The 23,575-nt window shown below is 40.4% G+C and overlaps 1 protein-coding gene across 5 annotated transcripts in view; it reads left to right on the forward strand.

Moving 5' to 3' along the window:
- SASH1 (SAM and SH3 domain containing 1) overlaps positions 1-23,575 on the forward strand; it is a 567,620-nt gene that overhangs the window by 539,435 nt on the left and 4,610 nt on the right. For 3 of the 5 annotated variants that reach the window (XM_063329265.1, XM_063329266.1, XM_063329269.1), the window contains 10 exons: positions 425-1,260; positions 5,290-5,361; positions 7,807-7,950; positions 9,956-10,091; positions 11,100-11,269; positions 11,912-12,121; positions 12,847-12,997; positions 15,598-15,711; positions 21,676-22,814; positions 23,397-23,528. In XM_063329265.1, the coding sequence (XP_063185335.1) occupies positions 425-1,260; positions 5,290-5,361; positions 7,807-7,950; positions 9,956-10,091; positions 11,100-11,269; positions 11,912-12,121; positions 12,847-12,997; positions 15,598-15,711; positions 21,676-22,814; positions 23,397-23,528 (3,104 nt within the window). The remainder of the gene's footprint in view (positions 1-424; positions 1,261-5,289; positions 5,362-7,806; positions 7,951-9,955; positions 10,092-11,099; positions 11,270-11,911; positions 12,122-12,846; positions 12,998-15,597; positions 15,712-21,675; positions 22,815-23,396; positions 23,529-23,575) is intronic. The other 2 variants (XM_063329267.1, XM_063329268.1) reach the window with 1 other exon arrangement.

The raw sequence follows: 23,575 nt of genomic DNA on the forward strand, positions 1-23,575 counted from the left end.
TTGGTTTTTAATACCTGTGTATCCTTCTGACCTATTGTAATCTCTCTAGAGCTGAGCATCATATGCAAGTATCAGGAGAAATCAGAAGATCCCAGTTCCAGCTTTTAAGGGGTTCTTAGTGAGAGCATCTATGGTCTTACTTAGCTGCAGGTGGAAGAGAGAAACTTAAAATTATGACGAGTTTACTTAAAGGATGCTGTCATCTGTCTACTGTTAACTCATCCCAGAACTCTCACTTCACAAATGGAAGGAACTGCTTCAGGTTTTTCCACTTGCAAATACCTTCTGGGTTGCTTATATCAGGAAGAGTTTTCTTCCATTTTAAGTGTGTCTTATCATAAATAAATACAATGAGGCTGTACAGGGAAACATCTTAGAGAATTATGAACGATGACATGCATTGTGCTGGTTTTGTCCCCTCTAGGTGTGGAAGAGCACTCACTTGACAACTCTCCTATACTGGATGACAGATCGGCACTTTACTCTGGAGTTCACAAGAAGCAGTTCTACTTTGACAGCTCCTGTGAAAAGCAACCAGAGGACGACTCGGACTCACTTACTACTTCTCCCTCATCCAGCAGTCTTGATACGTGGGGAGCTAACCGGAAGCTGGTGAAGACCTTCAGCAAAACTGACAGCCGTGGCCTTATCAAGCCTCCCAAGAAACTTGGGACATTTTTCTCTTACCCAGAAGAGGAGAAGACCCAGAAAGTTTGCCGCTCCTTGACAGATGGGGAAATGAAGAAGAGCCTCGGCTCGCTGAGCCATGGGGTAAGTACAGAAAGCATTTGCTTTTATGACAGCAACAGGCACAAGCACCATCTTCTGGTGTCCCTGGAGGAGATTCAGAGTGTAAGGAAGCAGATCCGATTGAAGAAAATGGATACTAACTATTCCTGTTCCAGAGCTTTTCTTTGCCAGCGCCCTGCTAGGAAAGGAGCATCCACCGCAACTTGCGACCTACAATTACTGCGGCACAAAGCAAAAGGGGGTGGAGGTTGTGGCTTCCCAAACAGAAGGCTACGAGGGCGCACTTCTGTCAGCGAGTTCAATATTACCTATGTGGTGGAGAGAAGCCTGTACAGTCACCTCAACCTCTCACAGCTGGTGCGTCCCGTTACTGACAGGACCCTGAGCAAGGCCGACAAGCAGGACCTGAGGAGATGCCTGCTGGAGGAGGATGAGGAGGCCAAGAGGAAATGGGCTGCTACAGTGGATCGCTGTACTAAAAGGGTTCTCTTGCGAATCCACCAAAAGTCTGTGAGTCAAAGAGTTGCCGTGAAGGTGGTCTTCCAGTTTCTGTGAGGTTGCAGTCAACACTTTCCGCTTCGTACTTTTAACTAAGATTCAGTGCTTTCTGCTTTCCTTTCTGTTAGAAACTCTTAAGCACTGTAATTCAGCTCTAAGGGAAGAGCTTGATATAATCCCGTCAGAGAAGAGTTTTGTTGAGTGCGCAGTTTCTATGTTTACAGAATACCTCAGTGAGAGAAAGCAAATATGACAAAATGCTGATTTTTAAATTCACCTAGTGCAGAAGTTGAGATCGCTGGCGAACAGAGGAGCTTTGAGATGCTATAAATATGTTCTTCGTGATGCTTTCGGAGTCAGTATTTTAAAAGAATACTAAGAGATGAACAAAATTTTCAGATGATTAGAGCATCCTTAGTCAACTGTGCTCTGTTTCTCTCCTACTGTCATTGCCTCATATTGGCCCTCCCCTTCTCAGTTTGCATCTCATCAGTTCACCCACCCAGCTCTGTGTTCTCCGTTACACACACAGCTGCAGAAAGACAGGGAGTTTTACATTATGTAGACACTACATTCCTGCTCGCTGCTCACCACCACCAGAAGTGCCCTCCTGCTCTGTCCCTGGCCACTGCTCCTTCTTTCTAGCATGGGGTAAAGGTGGCACCTTCCCTCAGAGCATTGTGGAAAGGGAACAAGGGGTGGCCAAAAAAGAAAGTTGTGCTGTACAGTGGGAAATTAAGTGATTTGAGCACTCCAGAGAGATCCAAAGCTGCTTCCTGATTATATGACCCAGTTTTGATAGTTCCCTTAACCATGATGCTGAGTTTCCTATGAACTTGCCTTTGGGAACAGCCAGATCTCCAAAGCTGAGCCAGCTAGTCTGTTGTCTAGTTGTCAATGTAAGTATGCTGCCTACTTCAGTGGGTGGAAACAGCAGTGAACCTGTAACATTAAGCAAGATATTCCAGTGAAAAATACAGTAGAAACAGCTTTTCCTCTTGAACTACAGATTTTTTTTATTTTTTTTTTTTTTTAATTTTTCCTCTCTGAACTACAGAGATCTCTGCTTCATTTCTTCGGATGTGAGGTATTCTCAATATGAGTCACAGCCTTGGTCTCCTTGAATAACCTGTGGGAGGTGACCAAGCTTTAATGGTTCACTTTTTTCTCGTTGGACACAAAATAGATAGCTTTTTTTCTACCCGATACCATGAACATTCTCTCTTGGCAGCTTTACTATTTCTTCTGCATTGACTGCTTGCCCTGCCACTCCCAGGATACCGTTTATTTTCATAGACATGAACTCAAAATACATTGTTTTCCCATAAGGATATTACAATGATAAGAGAAACCTTACTCGTCCCTTTGTGGGTTGAATAATAGCGGTATCTCAGGGAAAAGAGGATACTCATATGTGCTAGAGATTCCCCATAATTAAAAATACCCTCTAAAGCTGTTTTTCTAAATACAGATAACAGAAACAAGCTTTTCATTTCTTCTAATAAGTAATCTCGTGATAGTAATTTCATTATGAAAACCATCTGGACTGACTTTTGCTTACTCACAGAGATACAAACAGAGAAATGGATAGCATTTTGTTGTTGTTGAGGAAGTCCTCAGTCAACTGCTCCTCCAGCCTCCTTTGAATGGGATAAATGGTGGAGACACACTGCTCATACTAGCTTTTTCAACACACTTCTTCCTGAAACCGCAAAAAGCTGGCAAGCTTGAACTAATGCCACTCCTTCTTCCTAGAAACACTTAATGCTTGTTCGCTGCAACCTCAGGGAAATTGCAATGCCTATGTATTCAGTGGAACTCTGGTCACTGTGTCTTGCTTGCCATTCATTTTTGTCATTTATATTTGTTTCAGTGACCTGGACATGCATGAAATTTTCAAATCGCATCAGTTCTTCTTTTCTCCCAAAACGATAATACTTTTGATTGCATGGCCATTCCATTGAATATCCCCCTCCTCATCCACAGACCTTTTGTTTGGTACAGTATTGCCAGGATTGCTATTGGAATCTGAAGGCAGAAGTCAAATGTTATATGTATGGGGAGGTCCATAATGAAACAATAAGCATCGTTAACGTGGTACATTTATTTGGAAGCTTTTAACCAACACGCATTTTGGTCTCTGAGAAGGCTGCTTTAGGAGGAGCTCTGGCTGGTTTGACAGACAAGTCTGCTTAGAGCAGTTCCAGATGTCCTCTCTTCATTGCTGGGATTACCATGCACTGTAGGATTAGTTAGAATGGACTCTTCACAGAAGGATGACATTACTCATAGCTAAACGTGCTGTCCTTTAAAAAACTGATCTTATTACTTGTGGTTGGTCTCAAATGTTTTCCAAAAACAATTTTTAAAAGCTATGCCATAGTCACATTGCCTTCTGGAAAAAAAAAACAAAAACAACCCACTTTAAAAAAATCTACATCGCAGCACTCTTTTTTAATGTGTGTGGGGCCTAGTCAAAGCTGGCTTTGAGCTCTAGCAGAGTTCTTGTGGGTACAAAAACTGTCATCCAAGCACTGTGGGTACTCAGCACCCAACATAAGAGCTAGAAAAGAAAACTTTTTAAAAGCTATTAATATGTATGCTGATTAGTACTGAACAGGGCAGGAAGAATGTTTACTTTAATAGAACTAACTGATATAATTGTTTACTAAGTGGCACAGTTTATAGAGCTTGCTTCATCCTAATAGAGTATCAAAGCAGACTGGTAGTTCTCAGGTGGTGGGGTCTTCACTGACTCCCATGTACGCACTCACGGTACTGATCGGGCAATCCTTTGTAGGTCTGATCCGATGCTTAGCTGAGTCTTAAGGTGTCTTTGAGTTACTCTTTTGGGTGGTTCAGGCCCTAAGAACTTATGGTTTGCAACTGGTTGATCTTCTGCCTCCCGTTTGCCTCAACTCTAACACTGAAGAGAATACTTATAATAGACTCACAACCCACACTCAGAGCCTGGAGTTGAAGCTGTGCAAGTAAATTATAGCTGCCATGCCTTCATTTCCCTGGATTGCCCTTTGAGACTTTGGGCAGGGCCAGGTACTTGAGTACTGTGCATCTGGTTGTTCAGTGGCCGAATAAAAAGTCAAAGATTTTACCGTTCAAATTGCAAAGCAAAAGATGGATTCCCTCTGAGCCCCCTAAGTGTCTGGTCTTTTTTCAAGTGATAGCAAAGCTTTAGCAGAGACTCATCTGCCACAGGTAAACAATGGTTGGCTGTGGAAATGCAACTGTACTGAGTTTGGTTGCCCTCTGCTCCTGGGAGGGAGGCAGTGTCGTAGTGCTGATTTTCTTTTTTTATTCAGGATGATGATGATAAACTGTATCTGTGCCTTCAGCCAAAACTGAGTCACTCCACTAGGTGATTGTGGCACTGTAAACATAGCATACTTTCTCCCAGAAGTAGCAGAGCTTCTGTGTATCACCACAGGTGTGATGGTAAATACCTAATCTGGAATCAGGGCTTGCTGAGTCTCTGGGGACACAATGCCTATGGATAGCTGTCTGGTTTTTCCCTCCTCTTAACAAGGGCTTGCCCTACAAGGCCTCTAGTGTTTCCCTGTATTTCAGTGGAAATGGAGTCTGTGCAGCTATTCCCAGAAGGTAGGTTATTCAAGGCTTTAAAAAATTGGTGGTTCTCTGTTTCAGTGTTACCGTGGACTTATTTATGAAGGCAGATGTGAGTGCTGAGATGGTGTTGCCAGCACCCTGGAAAACTTGATGCATAAGATCAACAGTTTCCTCAGATCAAAAAGTCCTTTTTGTTTTTATAAAGAAGGGTAGGCAATAGATGACTCAACAACAGCAGACCTTAGGCCAAGGAGTTGTGCCTGGAAAAGGCAAATGACTGAAATTGCTTTATAACAGATTTCTTGATTTATAATCTCTCATCCTTTTGTTTGTTTGTTTCCATTTTTACAGACATTTGTGTTTTCACTGGTGTCCTCCAAATCACAGATGTTTTGAGTGAGCTAATCATTGTGATAGAACTGTATCCATCCTTTATTATTATTTGGTTTTTTGCAGAGAACCTGTAGCTTTGGAGGCTTTGACTTGACAAATCGTTCCCTTCATATTGGAAACAGTTCAGACCAAATGGTGAGTTTAAGACGAGAAGGGGCAGACTTGAAATAGCATAAAATGAAACGTGCAATAGAGTTATAATAGACTGAAGTGTAATTTAGGTCTGTAATAACAGTTTGGGGATCCAACAAAGCAGAGCATCTTTGTTAACCTCAGACTTCCTTAGCTTTGAGAATAACATATCCACCCATATCCATGTGTGTATAAGTATTTATATACCATATGTGTTAAAGAGGCAGGAACAAGTGATCAAAGCACAGATCCGGGGGCACATCTGTGGGCTGTTCTTATGTCTGACTTCCTCAGAGCATCACCCCAGGCAAAACATACGATTACTATACTTTCTTGGTAAAAATATTTACAATTTGGAATGGTGGGGCAAACTTTCATTCGCTGAAGATCTGCAAGTTATTTGGGTGGAAGTCATTATGTAAGAGATTTATTATTTGTTTTCTCATTGTATCTAAGAGCTCTGGAGTAGACCAGGATCCCATTGTGCTGGGTGCTGCGCAATTGATCTCAGAGCTCTTTGTGTTTAAAAAAAACCAACACACCAGCCCACCTCCCCTGAGAATTAATTCCATTTTATGTTACTCATGTTGATCCCAGTGTTACTGTTGGTCAGCCTGTGGCCAAAAGTAACAGAACAGAAATGAGCCAGAACATTATATCAAAAGAAATTGCCAGCATATTTTTTTCCTTTTGCCCCATATATGTTTTTCTTTTCCGTTTCAACATTGGCTCTGTTAACTTCTCTGTTCACTTAAATCAAGTCTGAATTGTGAAACATTTTATATGCCAGCATTATATTATTATGTCAGCTGTGGTTTTGGGGGTTGTTTTTGTTTTTCTGTTTATTTTTTTTTAACATCATAAATTATCCCTAAATTGGCTAAAACTGTGGGTGGTTATTTTATTCATCAATTTTCAACACAGTAAAAAAGTTAATTTCCAAACTTAGAGTGTTTATCTTTAAAGGTAGGTGCTTTGGCATATTTTGTTCATATTGTTTTTGATGTAAGAAAGTGTGAAATCTAGATGTTACGTTTTTCCCTACAAGCATCAGTAGTGGGAGAGAAGCAGCGCATCTGAGTAATGTACGCAGATCAAGGTTTTTTTCTAGAAAACATTTAAGTCCATTAAGTGGAAGGGTTTTTTCCAAACAGATAAGGCAAAGAACTGTCCTGAATTTCTGCTAAAAGACCAAAAGTTACCACAGAAGCTGTAATCATAAACCACTTCTAAAGGAAAAAATATAGAATTGTCATAAATGAAGTATCAGATGAATTTCAGAGAAACTTCTTGGGAGAAGATTAGTAAAGTAGCAAACATACATAAATTTAGGAAAAAAAGATAATTCTTTTATGGAGAATATCATGTACGCTTATTTTAGGATTTTTTTATCTTATGTACCTAAATTGTCCTCAGAAGGATTATTGAGCCAAGTCAGAGTCCAAATTCTGTAGTCAACCTACTTGGCCAAATAGATTTTGGTCCTTTTTGCATTGTGATTTTTGGGGCACCCTTGCCAACGGAGGGTGCTGGTGGTAGCTTTGATAGAGCTGCCTTGCTGTGGTTCCTGACACACTGTAGAAGAAAAGACTGTGTTTAACATGCTGCCTGGACAATCTGAATAAGGGCTGAGTCATACAAGTAAGTTTGTCAAAATGTCAGCTGATCCATGTTGATTGTCTGTGTGTGCTTGTGGCATAAGTAAATGCTAGGTATCTTAAGCTGGTTTAGAAAAGGTTAAATGTGTTCAAAGCAGCTGGCCTTTGTTATCCACTATATATGGACCAGCTAATTTAGTTCGGCAGTACCCTGTTGTGTGTCTTAAGAATAGCTGTGCAAGTGTAACCTTCTACCGCGGTTGATGGATTTAGTAGGATTTTTGGTGTGTTTTTGTAAACAATCCACAGTAAAACCACAGGGATGGTCATCATGAAAGGTTAACTGAGTGCCTGTCTGAAAATAAAAAGTAAATTTGGGTAGTCAAATGTAGGTATCCATATATATAGATACACACAGATATGTATTTGGCTAGGATCTCAGAGATCCCTTTGCTCCTTCTAAACTGTATGTAGCATTGACCAACATGAGCCACAACTAGTGTTGTATGTCCTGTCCTGTCAGGACATACAGGCTTAGCCTGAAACTGTGGAGTTTTCTATCAGGTCAAATACTTACCTGAATCTCAAAGGGATAAAGGCATCCTAACAGACTCCACCACCTCTACACGCTGTACCTGCAGTAAAGGTTACAAATCAGGCCTTAGGAGTAAGGCACAGGAGAGAGGACTGCTACTGTGGTTTGCACAAGGTCTCGACAGTGAATTTAGAGCAGTAAACAGGACACCATGCTGCCGTCCTGTGTCTGCCTGGATACCTCTGCAATGACTGCTGACTGAGGAAAGAAATGGCTCTTGTATTTCATAGGCTTAAACCCTGTTTTATTTTGCAGGGCAAAGAAGGAGACTTTGTTTATAAAGAAGTGATCAAATCACCCTCTGCTTCCCGTATATCTCTGGGCAAAAAGGTGAAGTCCGTAAAAGAAACCATGAAGAAAAGGATGTCTAAAAAATACAGCAGCGCTCTGTCTGAGCAGGTAAGGCCTGCAGTGGAATCCGCTTAATAGTGTAGAAGTGATAATCAATATTGATTTTCATGCTTCAAGGCATCTCTGAAGAAATTTCTAACAAGACTATGTGGTATGGCTTATTTATATGTTCTTATAAAATCCCTCACTGTGAAATGGCTTCCTATAGATGCCAAACCATGAAAATGCATTTTCAGATTTTCATTCAAGTAGCTCATCAGCAGAAGCCTGTGGCTGATAGCATTACACATCTCGCTCTGTATTTCTATTTCTTTATCTATCTTCATTATTTATTAAAGGAACCGGTCTGTGACACAGGGTCACAGTAATATATTTAATCTGCAATTTACACCTTAGTTTAAATTCCCAGCATAACTTCACGTGCACGGTTCCTCTCTGCTATTACAGATCTTTTCTCCATCATAGCTTGCCCTCTGCAGCAGCCCATTAAAACAGACGCACAATGTAGTCAGAAAGGGGCGTCCCACAGAAGATTTTCCTATTATTCTTTCATTACAGATTTTTATAGCTTATTCTTAAAGGCAAACCTGAAGTACATTAGCTGTAAATTAGGCTTTGAATTTCAGTGGCCTAGGAACAATTGCTGTCTTTTTCCCTTTTGGTATACGTTGGGTTCCTCGCTTTGGTGGAGTGTCAAAAATTCTTCGGCATTTTTTTTAAAAGCCATCTTGCCACTTGAAACGTGCGAGTAATAGCTTAGAATGCCTCCTGGAGAGCAGAGCTCTCTCTGGCTCACAGCGCCCCCAAGCGGCCTCGTCCCTGGCCGCCGGCGCTGCTTGCAGCCGTAGAGAAACAGACACGGAAAGGGAATGGTGCCCCACCGGATCTGCCTTTTCGTATTAATGCAAAGCGTTGCTGCCTGTAAAAGGAGCAGTTTGTAACATTCAAACTAACAGCCCCAAACTGCAAAATCTGGAGTCAGCATAGAGAGGCAGAAACGTGACCAGTTGTATGCAGTGCTTTGCAACATTAGAATCCCTGACCTGTAGGACTATTAGCCGTACTTATTCATAACCAGGGGCAGTGCTACAGTTACAGTTATTTAATTTAAATTTACAATTAAAAAATTTTAAGGTCAAACAGGATTTGATATTGATAAGAAGATGCTTTGGTGTTCAGCTGGCCTTACAGTGCCCCTCTGTAAATCTGCCTAAGAAACGGATGCTTTGAGAAATCAGTTTAGAGTGAGTTAGCAATACTTCTTCTCTCTAGCTCCCTCCAAGATTGACTTGACCTCTGAAGTCATATGCTGGGATGACTTTTTTTCTGATGATTCTGCAGCATGCAAATAATAGGTTTCATCTAAAAGTTTTATGACCACATGTCTCCACAAAAACTCTTCTTGAATGCAAACTACAGCTCTTTTGTTTTCAAACTTCTTGGCACAGTAGTTTTAGAATATTTGTACCTTTCTGGCATCATGACTCAAACCATGTGCCAGTATCTCTTTCTGCATTCAGAGAAAAAATAAAAGCTATCTGGCCACAAGTATTTGCTGCTTTGCTTTAACTGTCTTTCACAGAGGCTGACAGAATTTCAATTTAGGAAAGACCTTTTTTGATTTCCTATAATGCTTGACTGAATGAAAAGAGATACTGCCTCACCTATTGTGCATGTAGCAAAATCTTTTTATATTTATGCATTTATCTTTATGAATATTTATACTGTGCACAGGCTGCATTTTCTGGTTAATTTTTTTTTGTTTCTTCAAGGTAAATGAGCAAAGATATCAACAATTTACTGAAAAAGAAAATGTACATTGCTGTATGTCTCATGTGCATTGTCTGATTTGTTTGTATTCATCTTTGTACAAAATCCTAATTCATAAAGCTGAATTTGGTGTTAGCTGTTTTGCAAGTACTGCTGGCAAAAATATCATGTGTCATTAAAATCTTTGAATTGGGAGTTTTGTGCAGTGTTTCTTTCTACTTATAATGCTAGCTGTCAGTGCCTATGTTCGTTTACCAGACTGAAATGGTTCGATCCCTTTCAGGAGTCCAGCCCTGGGGTCATGCCAGGTTCTCCGCAGTCACCGCCACCAGACACTGACTCCCTGGACAAACCCAAGCTGAAAGCCGGTGGCTCAGTAGAGAGCCTGAGGAGTTCCTTAAGCGGTCAGAGCTCAATGAGTAAGTTCATTTGTAATTGCGTTGTTCCATTTCTGTGGCTTCAGGCAGCAGAGATCTCCACAGTAAGCAGAATCAGAGAAAGTCAAAGCAGAAGCAGTGGTTAAAAAGTAGAAAGGCTGGTGGGTTAGTCATTAAGGGTTCACAAAGAACCATAAGCTCTTCGGTGCAGAGGTGATCTTTTTTGCTTTTTATTTATACAGAGCCCTGAAAAGTGAAATCCTGCTTTCTGGCTGGATCTGCTGGGTCCTGCTATTATAATATAAATGATTGGAGTGAGAATTGCAGTCCTTGGCCAGTAGTAAACAGGCTTATCTTTACACTAGTTTTTTCCTGATGGGCTTCCCACCCCCGCCTCCAGAGAGACCTTGAGGTTCTCTCATTAACTAGTTAGAGGAATATTATTTAAAACCTCTCTGGTTAAGGTTGTCTCTACACAAAACAGAGCTTAAGTGGGACACAAATGGCGTGAACTTGTTTCACTATGAATTACTGACCATGAGAAACCAAGAACATGGTGGGGAAAAAAACCTGAAGAGAAAGCTCTGGTTTTAAATAACTGAAAGTGTGGTCTGAAAATCATCCACCTTTTGTTTGTTTGTTTGTGTAATAGCAATACAAAGTGTTGCCATAAAACCAAATTCCTGGACATGAGGGGGATTCTGGAACCCTCATGGATGATTCAGAGCTTATCTTCCTTACACCACTGTGCTTTTTTGTGGGCAAAACTTCCCAGAAAGATGACATCTTCTGTGATGTACCATAGATGAGACACTAGCTAAACAGCTTCTCAGTTGAATATTGAGGAGCTAAATTTGGAAAAGCAGGAGTGCAAAGTAGATAAACTCTCCTATCACATGTGAATATAAGAAATAGCAGCATACAAGGGCTCTTAACTTTCATTATCATGGTTTGTAGAAGAACCCGTTTTCTGTCTTGCCTCCGTTTGTTTCTGAACCCTCTTCACAAAGAGATTCTTTTTTGTGGACTGATACTATGTCTCTCACGCAGGTGGTCAGACAGTGAGCACAACAGATTCTTCAACCAGCAACAGGGAGAGCGTGAAATCAGAAGATGGTGATGATGAAGAGCCTCCTTACAGAGGACCTTTTTGTGGAAGAGCCAGGGTTCACACTGATTTTACTCCAAGTCCTTATGATACAGACTCTCTGAAGCTCAAGGTACCACCTATATCTCTTTTTAAAGTGTCAAATATTTATTTTGGCAAAATTCTTAATTAAGAACTCTTTGCAAGCACTATACAATTCTTAGTCTTTTAATGAGTTTACATGTGGTTTTTTAAGCCCTTTAACCTATCTTATTCTGATACATTTAAGATTTGCTTGAATTATAACGAAATGTTATAGAACATAAGGAGGTATTATCATTTCTCCACGTCCAGGGAAAGACACTTCCGTCTTCAGTTTCTGGAAGGTAAAAATGTGACACAAGTTCCTTTCTGTTTTGCAAGGACTTTGTTTGAAAGATTGGAAAAATACTTCGTCTGCCACAATGAATTAATCCATCAATGGAAAAATTTTCAAAATCCTTGGAAGAAATGTGGATGCCTCTGCACATATTGTCTCTTAAAGACATTTCAGTTAATATAACTGAATAATTATAAGTGTATAATTATAAGTGAATAATTATAAGTATATGATTATAAGTGTAATCAGACATTTTTGCAAGAGCCGTGGTTAACCTTTTGAAAACTGTAATGCGTTGTCCATTCTGTGTACGTATCTAAGAGAAAGTGGGTGTGTTTGCTTGAATACCCATCAATAAGCATGCCTGAATGGCTTTCTTGCTTCTTTGGTCTACAGAAAGGTGACATCATTGATATAATCAGCAAACCCCCCATGGGCACTTGGATGGGCCTGTTGAACAACAAAGTTGGCACTTTCAAATTTATCTATGTGGACGTGTTAAATGAAGACGAAGAGAAGCCAAAGCGGCCCACCAGGAGACGCCGGAAAAGCAGACCACCCCAGCCCAAGTCAGTTGAGGATCTCTTGGATCGCATCAACTTAAAGGTCCAAATTCTCTCTTTCTGTTTACCCTTCAATTTTGCTTGTGGGAAGGGGGCCACACCTTTGGAATTGTTAATTTTGAAAGCTGCACACCAGATTCATAATCCTAAGGATCCTGACACTGCTGATCAGAATTGGGTCTTAGCTGCAGAGTGAAAATAGCTGAGGCCAGGCAGAACTGCCTGTCAGCCTTGGAAGTGCTGCAGGCTGCAAATTGTGTGCACTCAGAGACTATACATCATTGCATAGTATGGCTACTAGCATACATACTTCAAAAGCAAGCAAAAAGTGTAAAATAACAATAGTTATCCTGTCTTGAAAGAGGAAGTTTTTTACCTCCTTTCTGTTCAGAAGAGCCGAGGAATAAACGGATGCAGCTGTCATTCACCCTTTGTACTTCTTCCTTCATACAGAGCTGTGCCATATTGTGCGTCCCAGTAGCATGCTACCCAGGCCTTTTAATACAGTACATTCCAAATACAAAAATATGTGCAGCATTCTAGTTCTGGCACAGCTACCTCCCTGAATTCTGAGCAATGTTTATACAAGCTATAATCCTATAATTTTGTTGTTATACAGCAGTTTGCATTTGTTAAACTACTGCTCTTTGTGCTGGTTGTGAAAATCTCTTCTGATATCTTTATTGACAAAATAAGTTGAATAAATATGAAGTCTTACAGCTCTTTTTTTTTTGGTTTTTTTTTTGTTTGTTTTTTCCTTTCATGCAGGAGCACATGCCCACTTTTCTGTTCAATGGTTATGAAGACCTGGATACTTTTAAGCTTTTAGAAGAAGAAGATTTGGATGAACTGAACATCAGAGATCCTGAGCACAGAGCAGTTCTCCTCACAGCAGTGGAACTTCTACAGGAATATGATAGTATGTGAGATGTTTGAGGTTTTCAGTTGTACTAGAGCTCTACCAAGACTTTGTGAACCCCTTAAAGCAGAAAACTGGTTCTAGGATTTTGATCTTTTTTCCCCCTAATCTAGTTATTTCCAGGGTAATCCTGTGTAACAACATGTAGATTTTTGAGGAGTGACTTAAGACTTGCATTTGTTCTGCCAGAATTCTTTTGTTCATGTAAGCCCTGCTACTCAGCTTATTCAAATAATATCAAGTGATATCAACACATACCCTTTAGAATGCTGATGTTCAGGAATAAATCCTGAGGTAACCTACTCAAAATAAGAAGCTGAGGCATGGAGAATAGGAAAGAAGAAACTTTGTGATTAGAGGTAAGAGATTGAGGTCATCAAGGGTAAGAAAAAGATCAAAGCCATGAGGGCTGTGGAGAAAGGGTAGTTTGAATTAAACATGCATATGATTTTTGGACTGTGAATCACAGGATTGTACAGGTAGCTTCAGGGTGTACACATGACAACACAGTGATTTTCAAGGGAGAAAACATATCAGTCAAGTACAAAGAGTGGAAGACGGTGACCCAACTATCGAAGGTGCAGCAGTGCAATTCTGCCTGTTGTACAGATGGTCTTAGGCAAGTGGTTGCAAAGATGAGGGAAAACAGAGTAAGCCATGGTGGTCAATTTGATGGTGTCTTTGCCACACAGGGGGAAGCGGGGCTCTACCGTCCACGCAGTAGTCATGGTAGAATAGAATCATTTGCAAAGCAAGTGTAAGTTTAGACCAGAATTTAGATGTGCTCAATACCTAGTTGCAGCAACCTAAGTACTGAATTTCCCCTTGGTCCCTAAGCGTCAGCAGTAGTATCCTAGTGAGTAGAATCAGTGGAGTGGATTGTATGAGGGCTTTCTCAGCTGCTTCTGGGCAAAATCCTATGTTTTAGCTTAAACTGCCGTAGCAGCAATTTAAACAGCTGCTTATTAAGTGGGCAATGCTTAATTCTGTTATAGACGGATGTGTGGTCAGTATCTCTAGACGGTGCTATGTGGCCTGAGCTTTCACTGACATGTAGCTTTCTTGTTCATTTCATTTCCCAAAGAGGCATCCACCTTTCTCCACCCTCCTCCACCTCTCAAGAAAACTGCAGTTGCAGAAATAGATTCTTTTCACTTAAATCAGAGTAGCTTTTCGTCACCTAATATAAGGTTCTTTTCAGTATTTGCAGACCTATTTAGAATGCTCACTTCCCTGAAGTAATAATTTTTTTTAGGGCCCTTCAATTTTGGTTTGAAAACTTGCAAAACTGTATGATGTGGTGGTTGGAAAGTTTAAATTCCAGCTCCAAGACAAGGAGAAGAGGAGAAAGAGAAGTGGGGACCAGACAGCTGGAACCTGGGAGGGGCAATAGCACTTAGTTCCATGCCATAATTACCTTCCATGTGCTGAGAATAGGAATTGGAATAGCCATTTTTGGCATTTTATTGCAGGGGGCAAAAAAACACAGCATAAACTGTACCCTTGCATCATGAAGTTGGTTTTCTGTATCTGCAGATTTAGTTTCTTTACAAAATGTGATTTCTGACCAACCACTCTGGGTAAATTCCTGGAGTCCAGCCTGTGCAACCTGTATGGACCACACTTGAGTGTTGGCTCTTTGCACGGAACAAGGAAGGAATTTTTATCACTAGCCTCTCCTTTGTTAGGGGACGGCATCTAACTTTGCCAGACCCACTTCTGATCCTTCCTCTTGGTCCCTTCTGTAAGTAGGTCAGGATTAGGATTTTATTCTTTTTTACTTGACTTGGTTCTTTTCAGTGCCTTTTGCTTTTGTTTTGGGTGTTGTTTTTTTTTAAGTCCTAGAAAGAACTTTGACACCATCATTTTAAATAAATTTCTGTGGTTGTAAGTTGCAGTACTTGGCCCCAAGGCAGCTGAGGTGCACACGCAGTCCATTCTACTTTCATTACGTACCACACTGCTCCCTCATATTTGTGCTGAGGCTGTTGCTTAATCCTTTACCAAATGGGATGAATGTTTTCAATATTTGTGATGGCTGTTCCTAATGCTTACGCTTTTCTAAAAGAGTGATCTGATAGAATTAATACAACAGGGAAGGTCATAGAATGATAGAATCGTTTAGGTTGGAAAGAGCTGTAAGACCATCAAGTCCAACCATTAAACCATATCCCTAAGCAGCACATCTATAGGTCTTTTAAGTACCACCAAGGATGATGACTCAACCACTTCTCTGTGCAGCCTGTTCCAATGCTTGACAACCTTTTTTTTGAAGAAATTTTTCCTAATATCCAATCTAAACCTCCCCTGGAGCAACTTGAGGCTGTTTCCTCTTGTTCTATCTCTTGTTACCTGGGAGAAGAGACCAACCCCCACCTCACTACAGCCTCCTTTCAGGTAGTTCAGAGAGCAATAAGGTCTGCCCTCAGCCTCCTTTTCTCCAGGATGAACAATCCCAGTTCCCTCAGCCGCTCCTCATAAGACTTGTGCTCTAGGCCCTTCACTGGCTTTGTTGCCCTTCTTTGGACACGCAAGATAATGGTGCTGGAAATGGAATCAGCCTGTTTGACTGTTTTTCACTGTATTCTCGCATCCTCTAGGTAACAGCGACCAGTCAGGATCTCAGGAGAAACTTCTTATTGAAGGGCAAGGCCTAACCGGATGCTCTCCTCGGGATTCTGGTTGCTACGAAAGCAGTGAAAACCTGGAGAATGGTAATGGTGACAGCAATGAGCCTTATAATCCCTGCATCCTTTTCTCAGTACATAACTTCACATACTTTCTGCTCCTATTCCTACCTAACACAAGCTGCTTCATACTTGACTTTCTCCTTTGCTCTGACTGCCTCTTTCCCTCTTGGCTTGAGCCATTGGTTGTAATTTCTACTGTTTCTAATTTATTTATTTGCATTGGTAGGAAACATTTCACAAATCATCTTTCTTTTGTGATCCTAAGGCAACAGGCACTCTTACTGCCATTCCTTGCCTTCTCCACTCCCTATCATATTCTCATGCAACCATGCCTCATGAGTCTTGCACTATTTACGCTCCAACAACCCGTGTCTAAGGGACCACTGGCAATGGAGAAGTCACTGAACTCCACTGAGATTAGGAGGGTTTCTTTTAAACCCATAGAAAAACTGTTTAGAAAAAATATTCTCTGTTGTAGGCCGTATTTTTCTGTTTGCTTAGGCTGTATGTTGCATTCTGCTCTGATCAGAAGCTAACTGCGGAGATTAGGACTTTTTAGTGTATGAACACTAGCAAGTTAAATTAATTGAGAAGTTTTCAAGGAAATAAACTATAAAAAAAATGCTTATGATACCAATTCTTATTACCTTGTCTTGCGTTGGTGAAAGGTGATGCCCTGAAAAATTACCAAGACAGATGATAATAGAGATTACTCTTTCTGTTCTGAAGAAATCAGGTGGTTGCGCTGACTAAGCATGTGTGAGGCATGATGTAAACTTGTCATTAGGGATGAAATATTAAAATAGATGAAATTGGTTTGAGCTTGGTATTATCACTCCAAGCATTTGAGCCATGGCTTGGCCTCAGACTGCCTGGTTTCATCACTTAACATCTAGCATTAACAGGAAACGAAGAACAGAATAAATAGAGATCCTGTACGCTCCTTGTAGTGGCTGTTTTTCCAATTTAAAATATGAGCTAAAGATCTTTCCCTTAGCATGTGCATTTTCTGTCAGTCTGCAACTCAGAAATAACTGTTTATTGAAGAAAATTTGCCTTGAAGCTGAATGTCTGAAGTTGGCAATATACTAAATTCCTGAAAGCAGAGAGAATTTTTTTTTTAATATGAATCCCCATACAGTAGGCATGCTGGAATATAATCATAGCTAAGTATATGGCACATGTGACAATTTTCTTTCCTTTTTATCTCTAAGTGCCATCATAATGATAGCTGTAGCACTGAAGCTAAATTGCTGCCTGTACATTTTCCTTATTTTAACAACATAATAAAATCTTTAGAAAGCAATTGTCATTGCCTGTCTGCTTAGATACTTACTATTACATTTAAACTAATATTTCTATCTGAGTTTTGCAGAATGTGAAATACCACTGATGATTTTTATATTGCTTTTCATGTATGGCTTGCTGCATTTCTGCATTGTTTTTGCTCACAGATGCATTTAGTGCTTGTTTTGAAAACCATTATGAAAAGAACATTTGATACGGGATTCATTGAGAGAGTTTGTCAAGGTGGTTTAATCTGAAATGTGCTCCACCTTCTTTGCAAAGTTCGTGGACCATAGTTGTTTATGTGCATATTGTTTTCAAAATACCTTGGACTCTCATCTGTTAAAATAAGGATAATCACGTGTCTAGTATGAACATCATAACATGCAGATCAGCAGTAATAAACTGTATTTCATAAAGGGGAAATGCATTCTAAGAAGAAATCGGTCCTCAGATTTCCTGGGGAATGGTTATATATAGTATTTTGATGACTAATGTAGTGTCCTGTTTTGGGCTGATATTTGACCTTTTGGCATCAGTTCAAGATTTCAAAGCTGCTCTTACATTTCTGTCTAGAAAATGGTTTGCTATGTACTATGGCAGTGGTGCAGATGTATCTTTCACAGGTACTTCTCAGGGTCCCACTGCAGAAATATTTGGATATTCTCGTAGGTATCCACAATGTACTTACAGCAGCATTGTGGTTTTATTCCAATTTACAGGCAGCGAGGACTGTACAGTTTGTGCCCTATTCAGTGTTAGAGAGGAAGAATGTAAGAGCAGAAAGCAACCATCCATGATCAGACCGTTAGTCCATGTAGTCCAGTCCTTGGTTTGAAACAAGGCAGAGAGGGCAAGCTCTCCTTCAGGCTTCTGACAGTGGTGCAGTTATTGGGCTTGTTTTGTGTGCAAGTGTGGTTCGTCTGAGACACATTTGGAAACAGTATTGGAAATCTAGTTCTCACAGGACTGGCCAAAAGCAGATAGCTAGAGAACAGGATAGGAACAGAGCAAGCATAGTTGATAATTCCCAGGGTACTCTTGGGGAATGAATCATTTAAGGACTTAAGGACTTCAAAATTGGGTACTGTTTCCTGTCATTCATCCGTTTTCCTGAAACTGTTTCTCTTCATGAACATCCCTGGTCTTCTGTAGAACTTCCATACCTAACAGTGTCTGTGTTATAAACCTCTGTCGTAGTCCTTCCCATGTCATCTCTTTTCTGGTCTGAGAAGGCCTGTTAATTGTTCCTTATAGGTCATTCATGTCCCTGATCATGCCTGGCTTCTTTGAACCTTTTCTTGTGCTGTATAGTTTTTTTTAAGGAGGGGGGGGGGATGTGAAGAGATCAGAATTGTATATGCAATGCGCAGAGCTGAAGCAGCAGGCAAACCGTGGCTTTAACAGGTGGGAAAAGGGTGTTCTCTGATTTGTTCAGAAACTGAAGCCCAGATTTTCGTACTGCCAAGTAGGCATCCTAAGCACTTAAGCAGTGAGTGCTAATTAGTCAGAAAAGGAAGCGACAGAACAGGTGGCCACATTGCCTAATGACATGTGCATTTCTACTAGTTCGTAATGAGTAAAAAAAGCAATGAGGCCAGGATTGTCTACCGCACCATCATCTTTGTGTTGCCAACAGAGCTGTTTGAAATGCACACAAAATATAGCCACAGAAAGCAAGGCCAAAACGAAGTTAATAAAATCTGGGATCTGGACAGGCCACTGAATGCATTCTGTGTCTGGTTTTGACTACTTCACTTTCTGAGGACGATCTTCCATACAGGAGAAAAATATTAAGAGAAACACTGAAAATGTGTTGCTGTGTGTAGCTCTGATACTTCTGGAAATATTCCCGAAGATATTTCTTCTGTGGCAGATTATGACACGGAATAGAAAAGTTCCTTCTCTATATTTTAGTAGCAAGAAGTGTCATGAGAGGTGGACAGTGCTTTTTCTAACAAAACCTGCACCACAATATTAAACAAAAGAGTTGGAAGTATGCCTGTCGCTCGAACTGAACCTGGAAACAATATAAACTTTACATTTGTTTTGTGTTAGGACCACCTTCATTATCTTAGTTATCACCCAGACACCTGTGTCCTTCTGCAGACATTTAGATCAGAGATGCTACTGTGGTTGACAGCACTATGAAAGGCATTAGATTGCTTAACTGTACCACGGAATCATAAAAATGAATTATTATCAAAAATGCTAACATAAAAAATGTCTTTTAAACCTTACTAGGTATACTCTTTAACCCTTGTTGTTTTCGTTATTTTTTTCTGATCTAGGGAGGGGGTGTTACATTTGTGGACATTGTTTATGTAGCTCTCCACTTTATGGAAACAACTTAAAAACATATTTAAAACTCTGTTTTCAGGAACTATTACCTTCCTTTCTGATGTCTAAGAAGCATAATGAAGTTACACCTGGCAGTCAGGAGTAGGGAAAGTATAGTAATAGCTAGAAAAAGAGAAATCACAGCTGCCCTCCTGATCTTGGCTTACATCTATGGAAGAGAAATTACATTCTGAACCCCTGTCCTTTGTACAAAACAACAACACTGAACTCAGCACTTTTTCCAAACTGTTTTGAAGCAGAGAGCTTAAAGATTTTATAGACAAAATGTTTTGAACTTCCTCCCATTCCCTCCACGTTTGTATTTTTATGCAAAACAGGGCTGGAATGAACTACAGAATTGATTTTACTTTCCCCAAAATTTTCTTTTCTCATTTTCGTTGTGTTTTTCTTCTTACTTTTCCTATTCCCCCTTTCTTCTTTTTTCCATTCCCAGGCTACTGGCTTTACACGGACATATCCCATTTCTACAGAAATGAAACATTGTGTACTAGATACCCTTATGGCCTCAGTAAGAGCTTATATTGCACAGTAGTAGCATTTCTCACAAAATTTCTTTCAGTGTCCCGAGTGTGCTTTCCTAAAACCAGCGTAACCCCTGATCAACATTTCAGGTTGAAAAGAAGGTACAGGGATTATGTTAGGTGAGCTGTGACAGCAAGCCCCAGACAATATTGTGAATTACTGCCCAAGTTAGACATGTACTAGCAAATATGAATAATGAAAAGAGAACACTCCTTTCTATGCTCATTGCATATTGACATTAGTGCCTGAAGGCACTAAAAAATAAATGTGATGTTTCTTATGCATGTCTTTTTAATATGGTTGTAAGTTATTTTCAGAAGTGAGAAAGGAGTTCCTGTATGCTTGCATTCATCCCTGTAGGCACACTGTGATTTTTAGATAGGATAACCTTGCCAGCATAGCACTAAATGCAACCAACTTTTTTTGCGGGGAATGTTTTCCTTATTTCTCTTCAAAAGTAACCTCCATTTTCTTTGCTACTTTTCTGGATACTTTCTTTTTTAAACTTCTTGAGCAGAGAAAAAGGCAAGAGAAAGAGAGAAAGCAATCTATTTCTCTTTTAGGTTAAATGGGTTCATTCATATTCAAAGCGAGCAGTGTGTACTACCCAAAAGCCAAGCATTGATCTTTTTTCAGGATAAAGCTTTGAAGGCAAGCTGTATGAGAAGAAAGCATCTACTGCTTAAAAGTACACCAGATTAATGGTGTACTTTTGCTAACTTCCAATTAAGTTGGCAAAACAACTCAGATCTCTAAAAGTAACTGGTCCTTTAATGGGCAGCTATTGATTGCCTATTATTCAGACTTTTGATACCATTTAGCCAAATCTGTTGGTTTGGGCGTTTCAGGTTTTTTTTTTTCTATTGGAAAAAGAAATTTCAAGCTTTATATATCTATCCTGATTTTAGAAAGCTTACTGTACATGGGGGGAAGTATCCCTGTCACCCTGTTCAGGATGTGCTGTCATTCTGAGAGGTCATCTGGTTTGAGACAAATTTACTTCTATCTTGTTAAAAAGAAAATTTTAAAAAATCTCTGCAGTATTTGAGAAATGACCTTGTATTTCATACTAATGAATACTCTGATGAGCTCTGTCATTTTGGTCAGAATTTTTCTGTCAAGCAGATTTTATGACTTCACTGTTTAAAACCAGTGGTGCATATCTCATAAAAATATAAAATAAAGCTTACAAAGAACATGCGGTTCATATTGATTCATGTCATCTCGTCTTAAGCGGTTATAGTAAAACACCACACCTCTTAAGACCTTTCACTTCAGTAAAACACTATGACATGAGAATAACATTAAGATTAGACCCACTTGAAACTCCCTTTCGAAACACTTCTCCATCTCATAGTATAAGACTGTTTTCCGTAAAACTCTGCTGTCCCTAAAAGTAACTTTTCAAAGGGACCTGGTGCAAAACCAGCCTTCCAATACCTTTTTGCACTCTGGTTTTGCCATTGCAAATACTTCGCTGCTTATTTAAAAGATAAAATAACACTATTGGCACACTTTGTAATTAAAACGAATAAGCAGGATCTTTTTTTGTAAAAAAAAAAAAAAAAAAAAAAAAAAAAATAGGTATTAGTTCTAACTGTTGGCTATTTCTACATTGAAAAAGGTTTACATGAGCTAAAACTCAAATCTCTGCAAGTTGAGGAGTAGGAAGGATATTAAGTATTTAAATGTATTTTCCTTACGTGGTCACATTTACCAGTTCTTCATTAATAAAGCTGAAGCTCACAAATTCGTATGCTTAAAATGGCACTGAGTTCTTGTACATTTAGAGTTGGATTGTGGTTTATTTGCTTTTAGGTAAAACTCGAAGGACCTGTCTTCTGCCCTCAAAATCAGCAAGCGAGCATAGCTTTAAGGACTTCAGCAGAAACCAGCTATCAAATTATCCAACTCTTCCACTGACCAAGTCAATAGAAACTATACAGCAAGGGGAAAAAGAAGGCCGGTTGAGTTGTGCACATCGTGCTCTGAAGAGCTCTGTAAAACCTCCAGCTGCTACGGGTCTGAAAAAGAACCGTAGAAGTCTCCCAGTTGCCGTCTGTCGGAGCTATGAAACTCTGGATGGCCCCCAGGGTGTAGACACGTGGCCAAGATCTCACTCTCTGGATGATCTCCAGGGAGAATCCAATACTAATCTACCGGACGCTAGCAAGGAAGTAGGTTCTTTTCCTCAGGATTCACTGGATATAGCAAAAAAGGCAACTGGCTCTGCCCTGCCACCTCAGTCGCGGGGAGGCAGCTGTATGGTGGATGACTTGATGGCTAAGCAGGGTAAAGGAGCTGCTAGTTCTCAGAAGGGAAGGGCTAAGGAATTGGACTGCTCTGTAATGGAGACTGCAGGTGGAAAACCTGCTCCGTTCCCCTTGAAAAACTGTGAAGCTCAGCCTGCCTTAGTGATGCATCTTGCAACAAGGACGCCTCTGGAAATACAAAGTAAAGGCTTTCATGACCTCGCACGGGCTGATTATGCTCCAGTCCTCAAGGGAGGTCTAGAAGCTGAGCAGAAAGGCACAAATGAGGCAAGAATGCAACCAAAAAATCCTTCTCAGCCGCCACCTGTCCCTGCCAAAAAATGCCGAGAACGCCTTTCTAATGGATTATATCATCCTCCCGTGTCTGCAAGTGGGAACCACTCAAGTCTAGAAGCACCATGTTTGCCAGTAAAAAAGACCAGCTCATCCACTCCCATTGATTGTCACGGAGTACCTGTCCATAGGACATCTTCTGAACAGGAGCCCAGTACCCCTTCTAGCCCTCTGCCACCCTGGCTGTCAGAGCTCCCAGAGACTGCTAGTGTTCAGCAGCATGTGGTAAAGCTAGGTCCTGCTTCAGCCAGGAAAGTCTCTTGTAGCAGGGGAATGGATCTGGAAATGGTAATAGAAAACAAGTTGCTGTCTGAAGACATTGATCTCACTGAAGAACCATACTCTGACAAGGTCAGTGGAGGACATTGCTTCAAGATTTTTATTCCAGTAGCATTCCAAGTCTTTCCAGTGGTAGTCTTGCATTTATTCTATCTGTTGTATTTTTGTGGGTAACTAGCCTAGATAAACCATAAATTGTTGGGACATTAGACATGCTGTAACTGTGTTTGTCTTGGCTATCAAGCCTTACGCCTAAAGTAACTCTTGGGTTGTGGGGGGACTGAGAAATCCCGGACTTATTCTGAACCTTCATCTTTTCAGGCCACTCGTACCTGGGTATTACTGGGGGTGGAAATGTCTCTTTCTCTGTTTGTGTGGGGAATTAGAGCTGAAAAAGGAAGTCGTGATTAGATTTTGTGCTTCCAAGAAAATCTGAGTTGATAATATTGTGATTAGGACATCTTTTGGGGGAGGAAGGAGTCCTAAGGTCCAGTCCTTCCTTTTTAGGGATTGTTTTCTCAGTTTTCATGGAATCTCAAGGAAAGCTCTTTTTTGTTCCTATCCTGCTTCTCTTTATCTTTGCATTGATTGGTCTGTATTGATACACTTTCTTCATCTATTCTCTCTCCTTTGTGTCTGGCTGGGAACATTCAGCATGGTCGCTGTGGCATTCCTGAGGCTTTGGTGCGGAGGTACTCTGAAGACTTAGACCAGCCTGAAAAGGATGTTGCCACAAACATGGACCAAATCCGGGTAAAACAGCTGAGGAAGCAGCATCGCATGGCAGTGAGTATTTCCATAAACCAGGCTTTCTTATTTATGAGCAGACTTTT

The sequence above is a fragment of the Chroicocephalus ridibundus genome, chromosome 3 (genome assembly GCF_963924245.1).
Source record: "Chroicocephalus ridibundus chromosome 3, bChrRid1.1, whole genome shotgun sequence".
NCBI classification, from domain to species: Eukaryota; Metazoa; Chordata; class Aves; order Charadriiformes; family Laridae; genus Chroicocephalus; species Chroicocephalus ridibundus.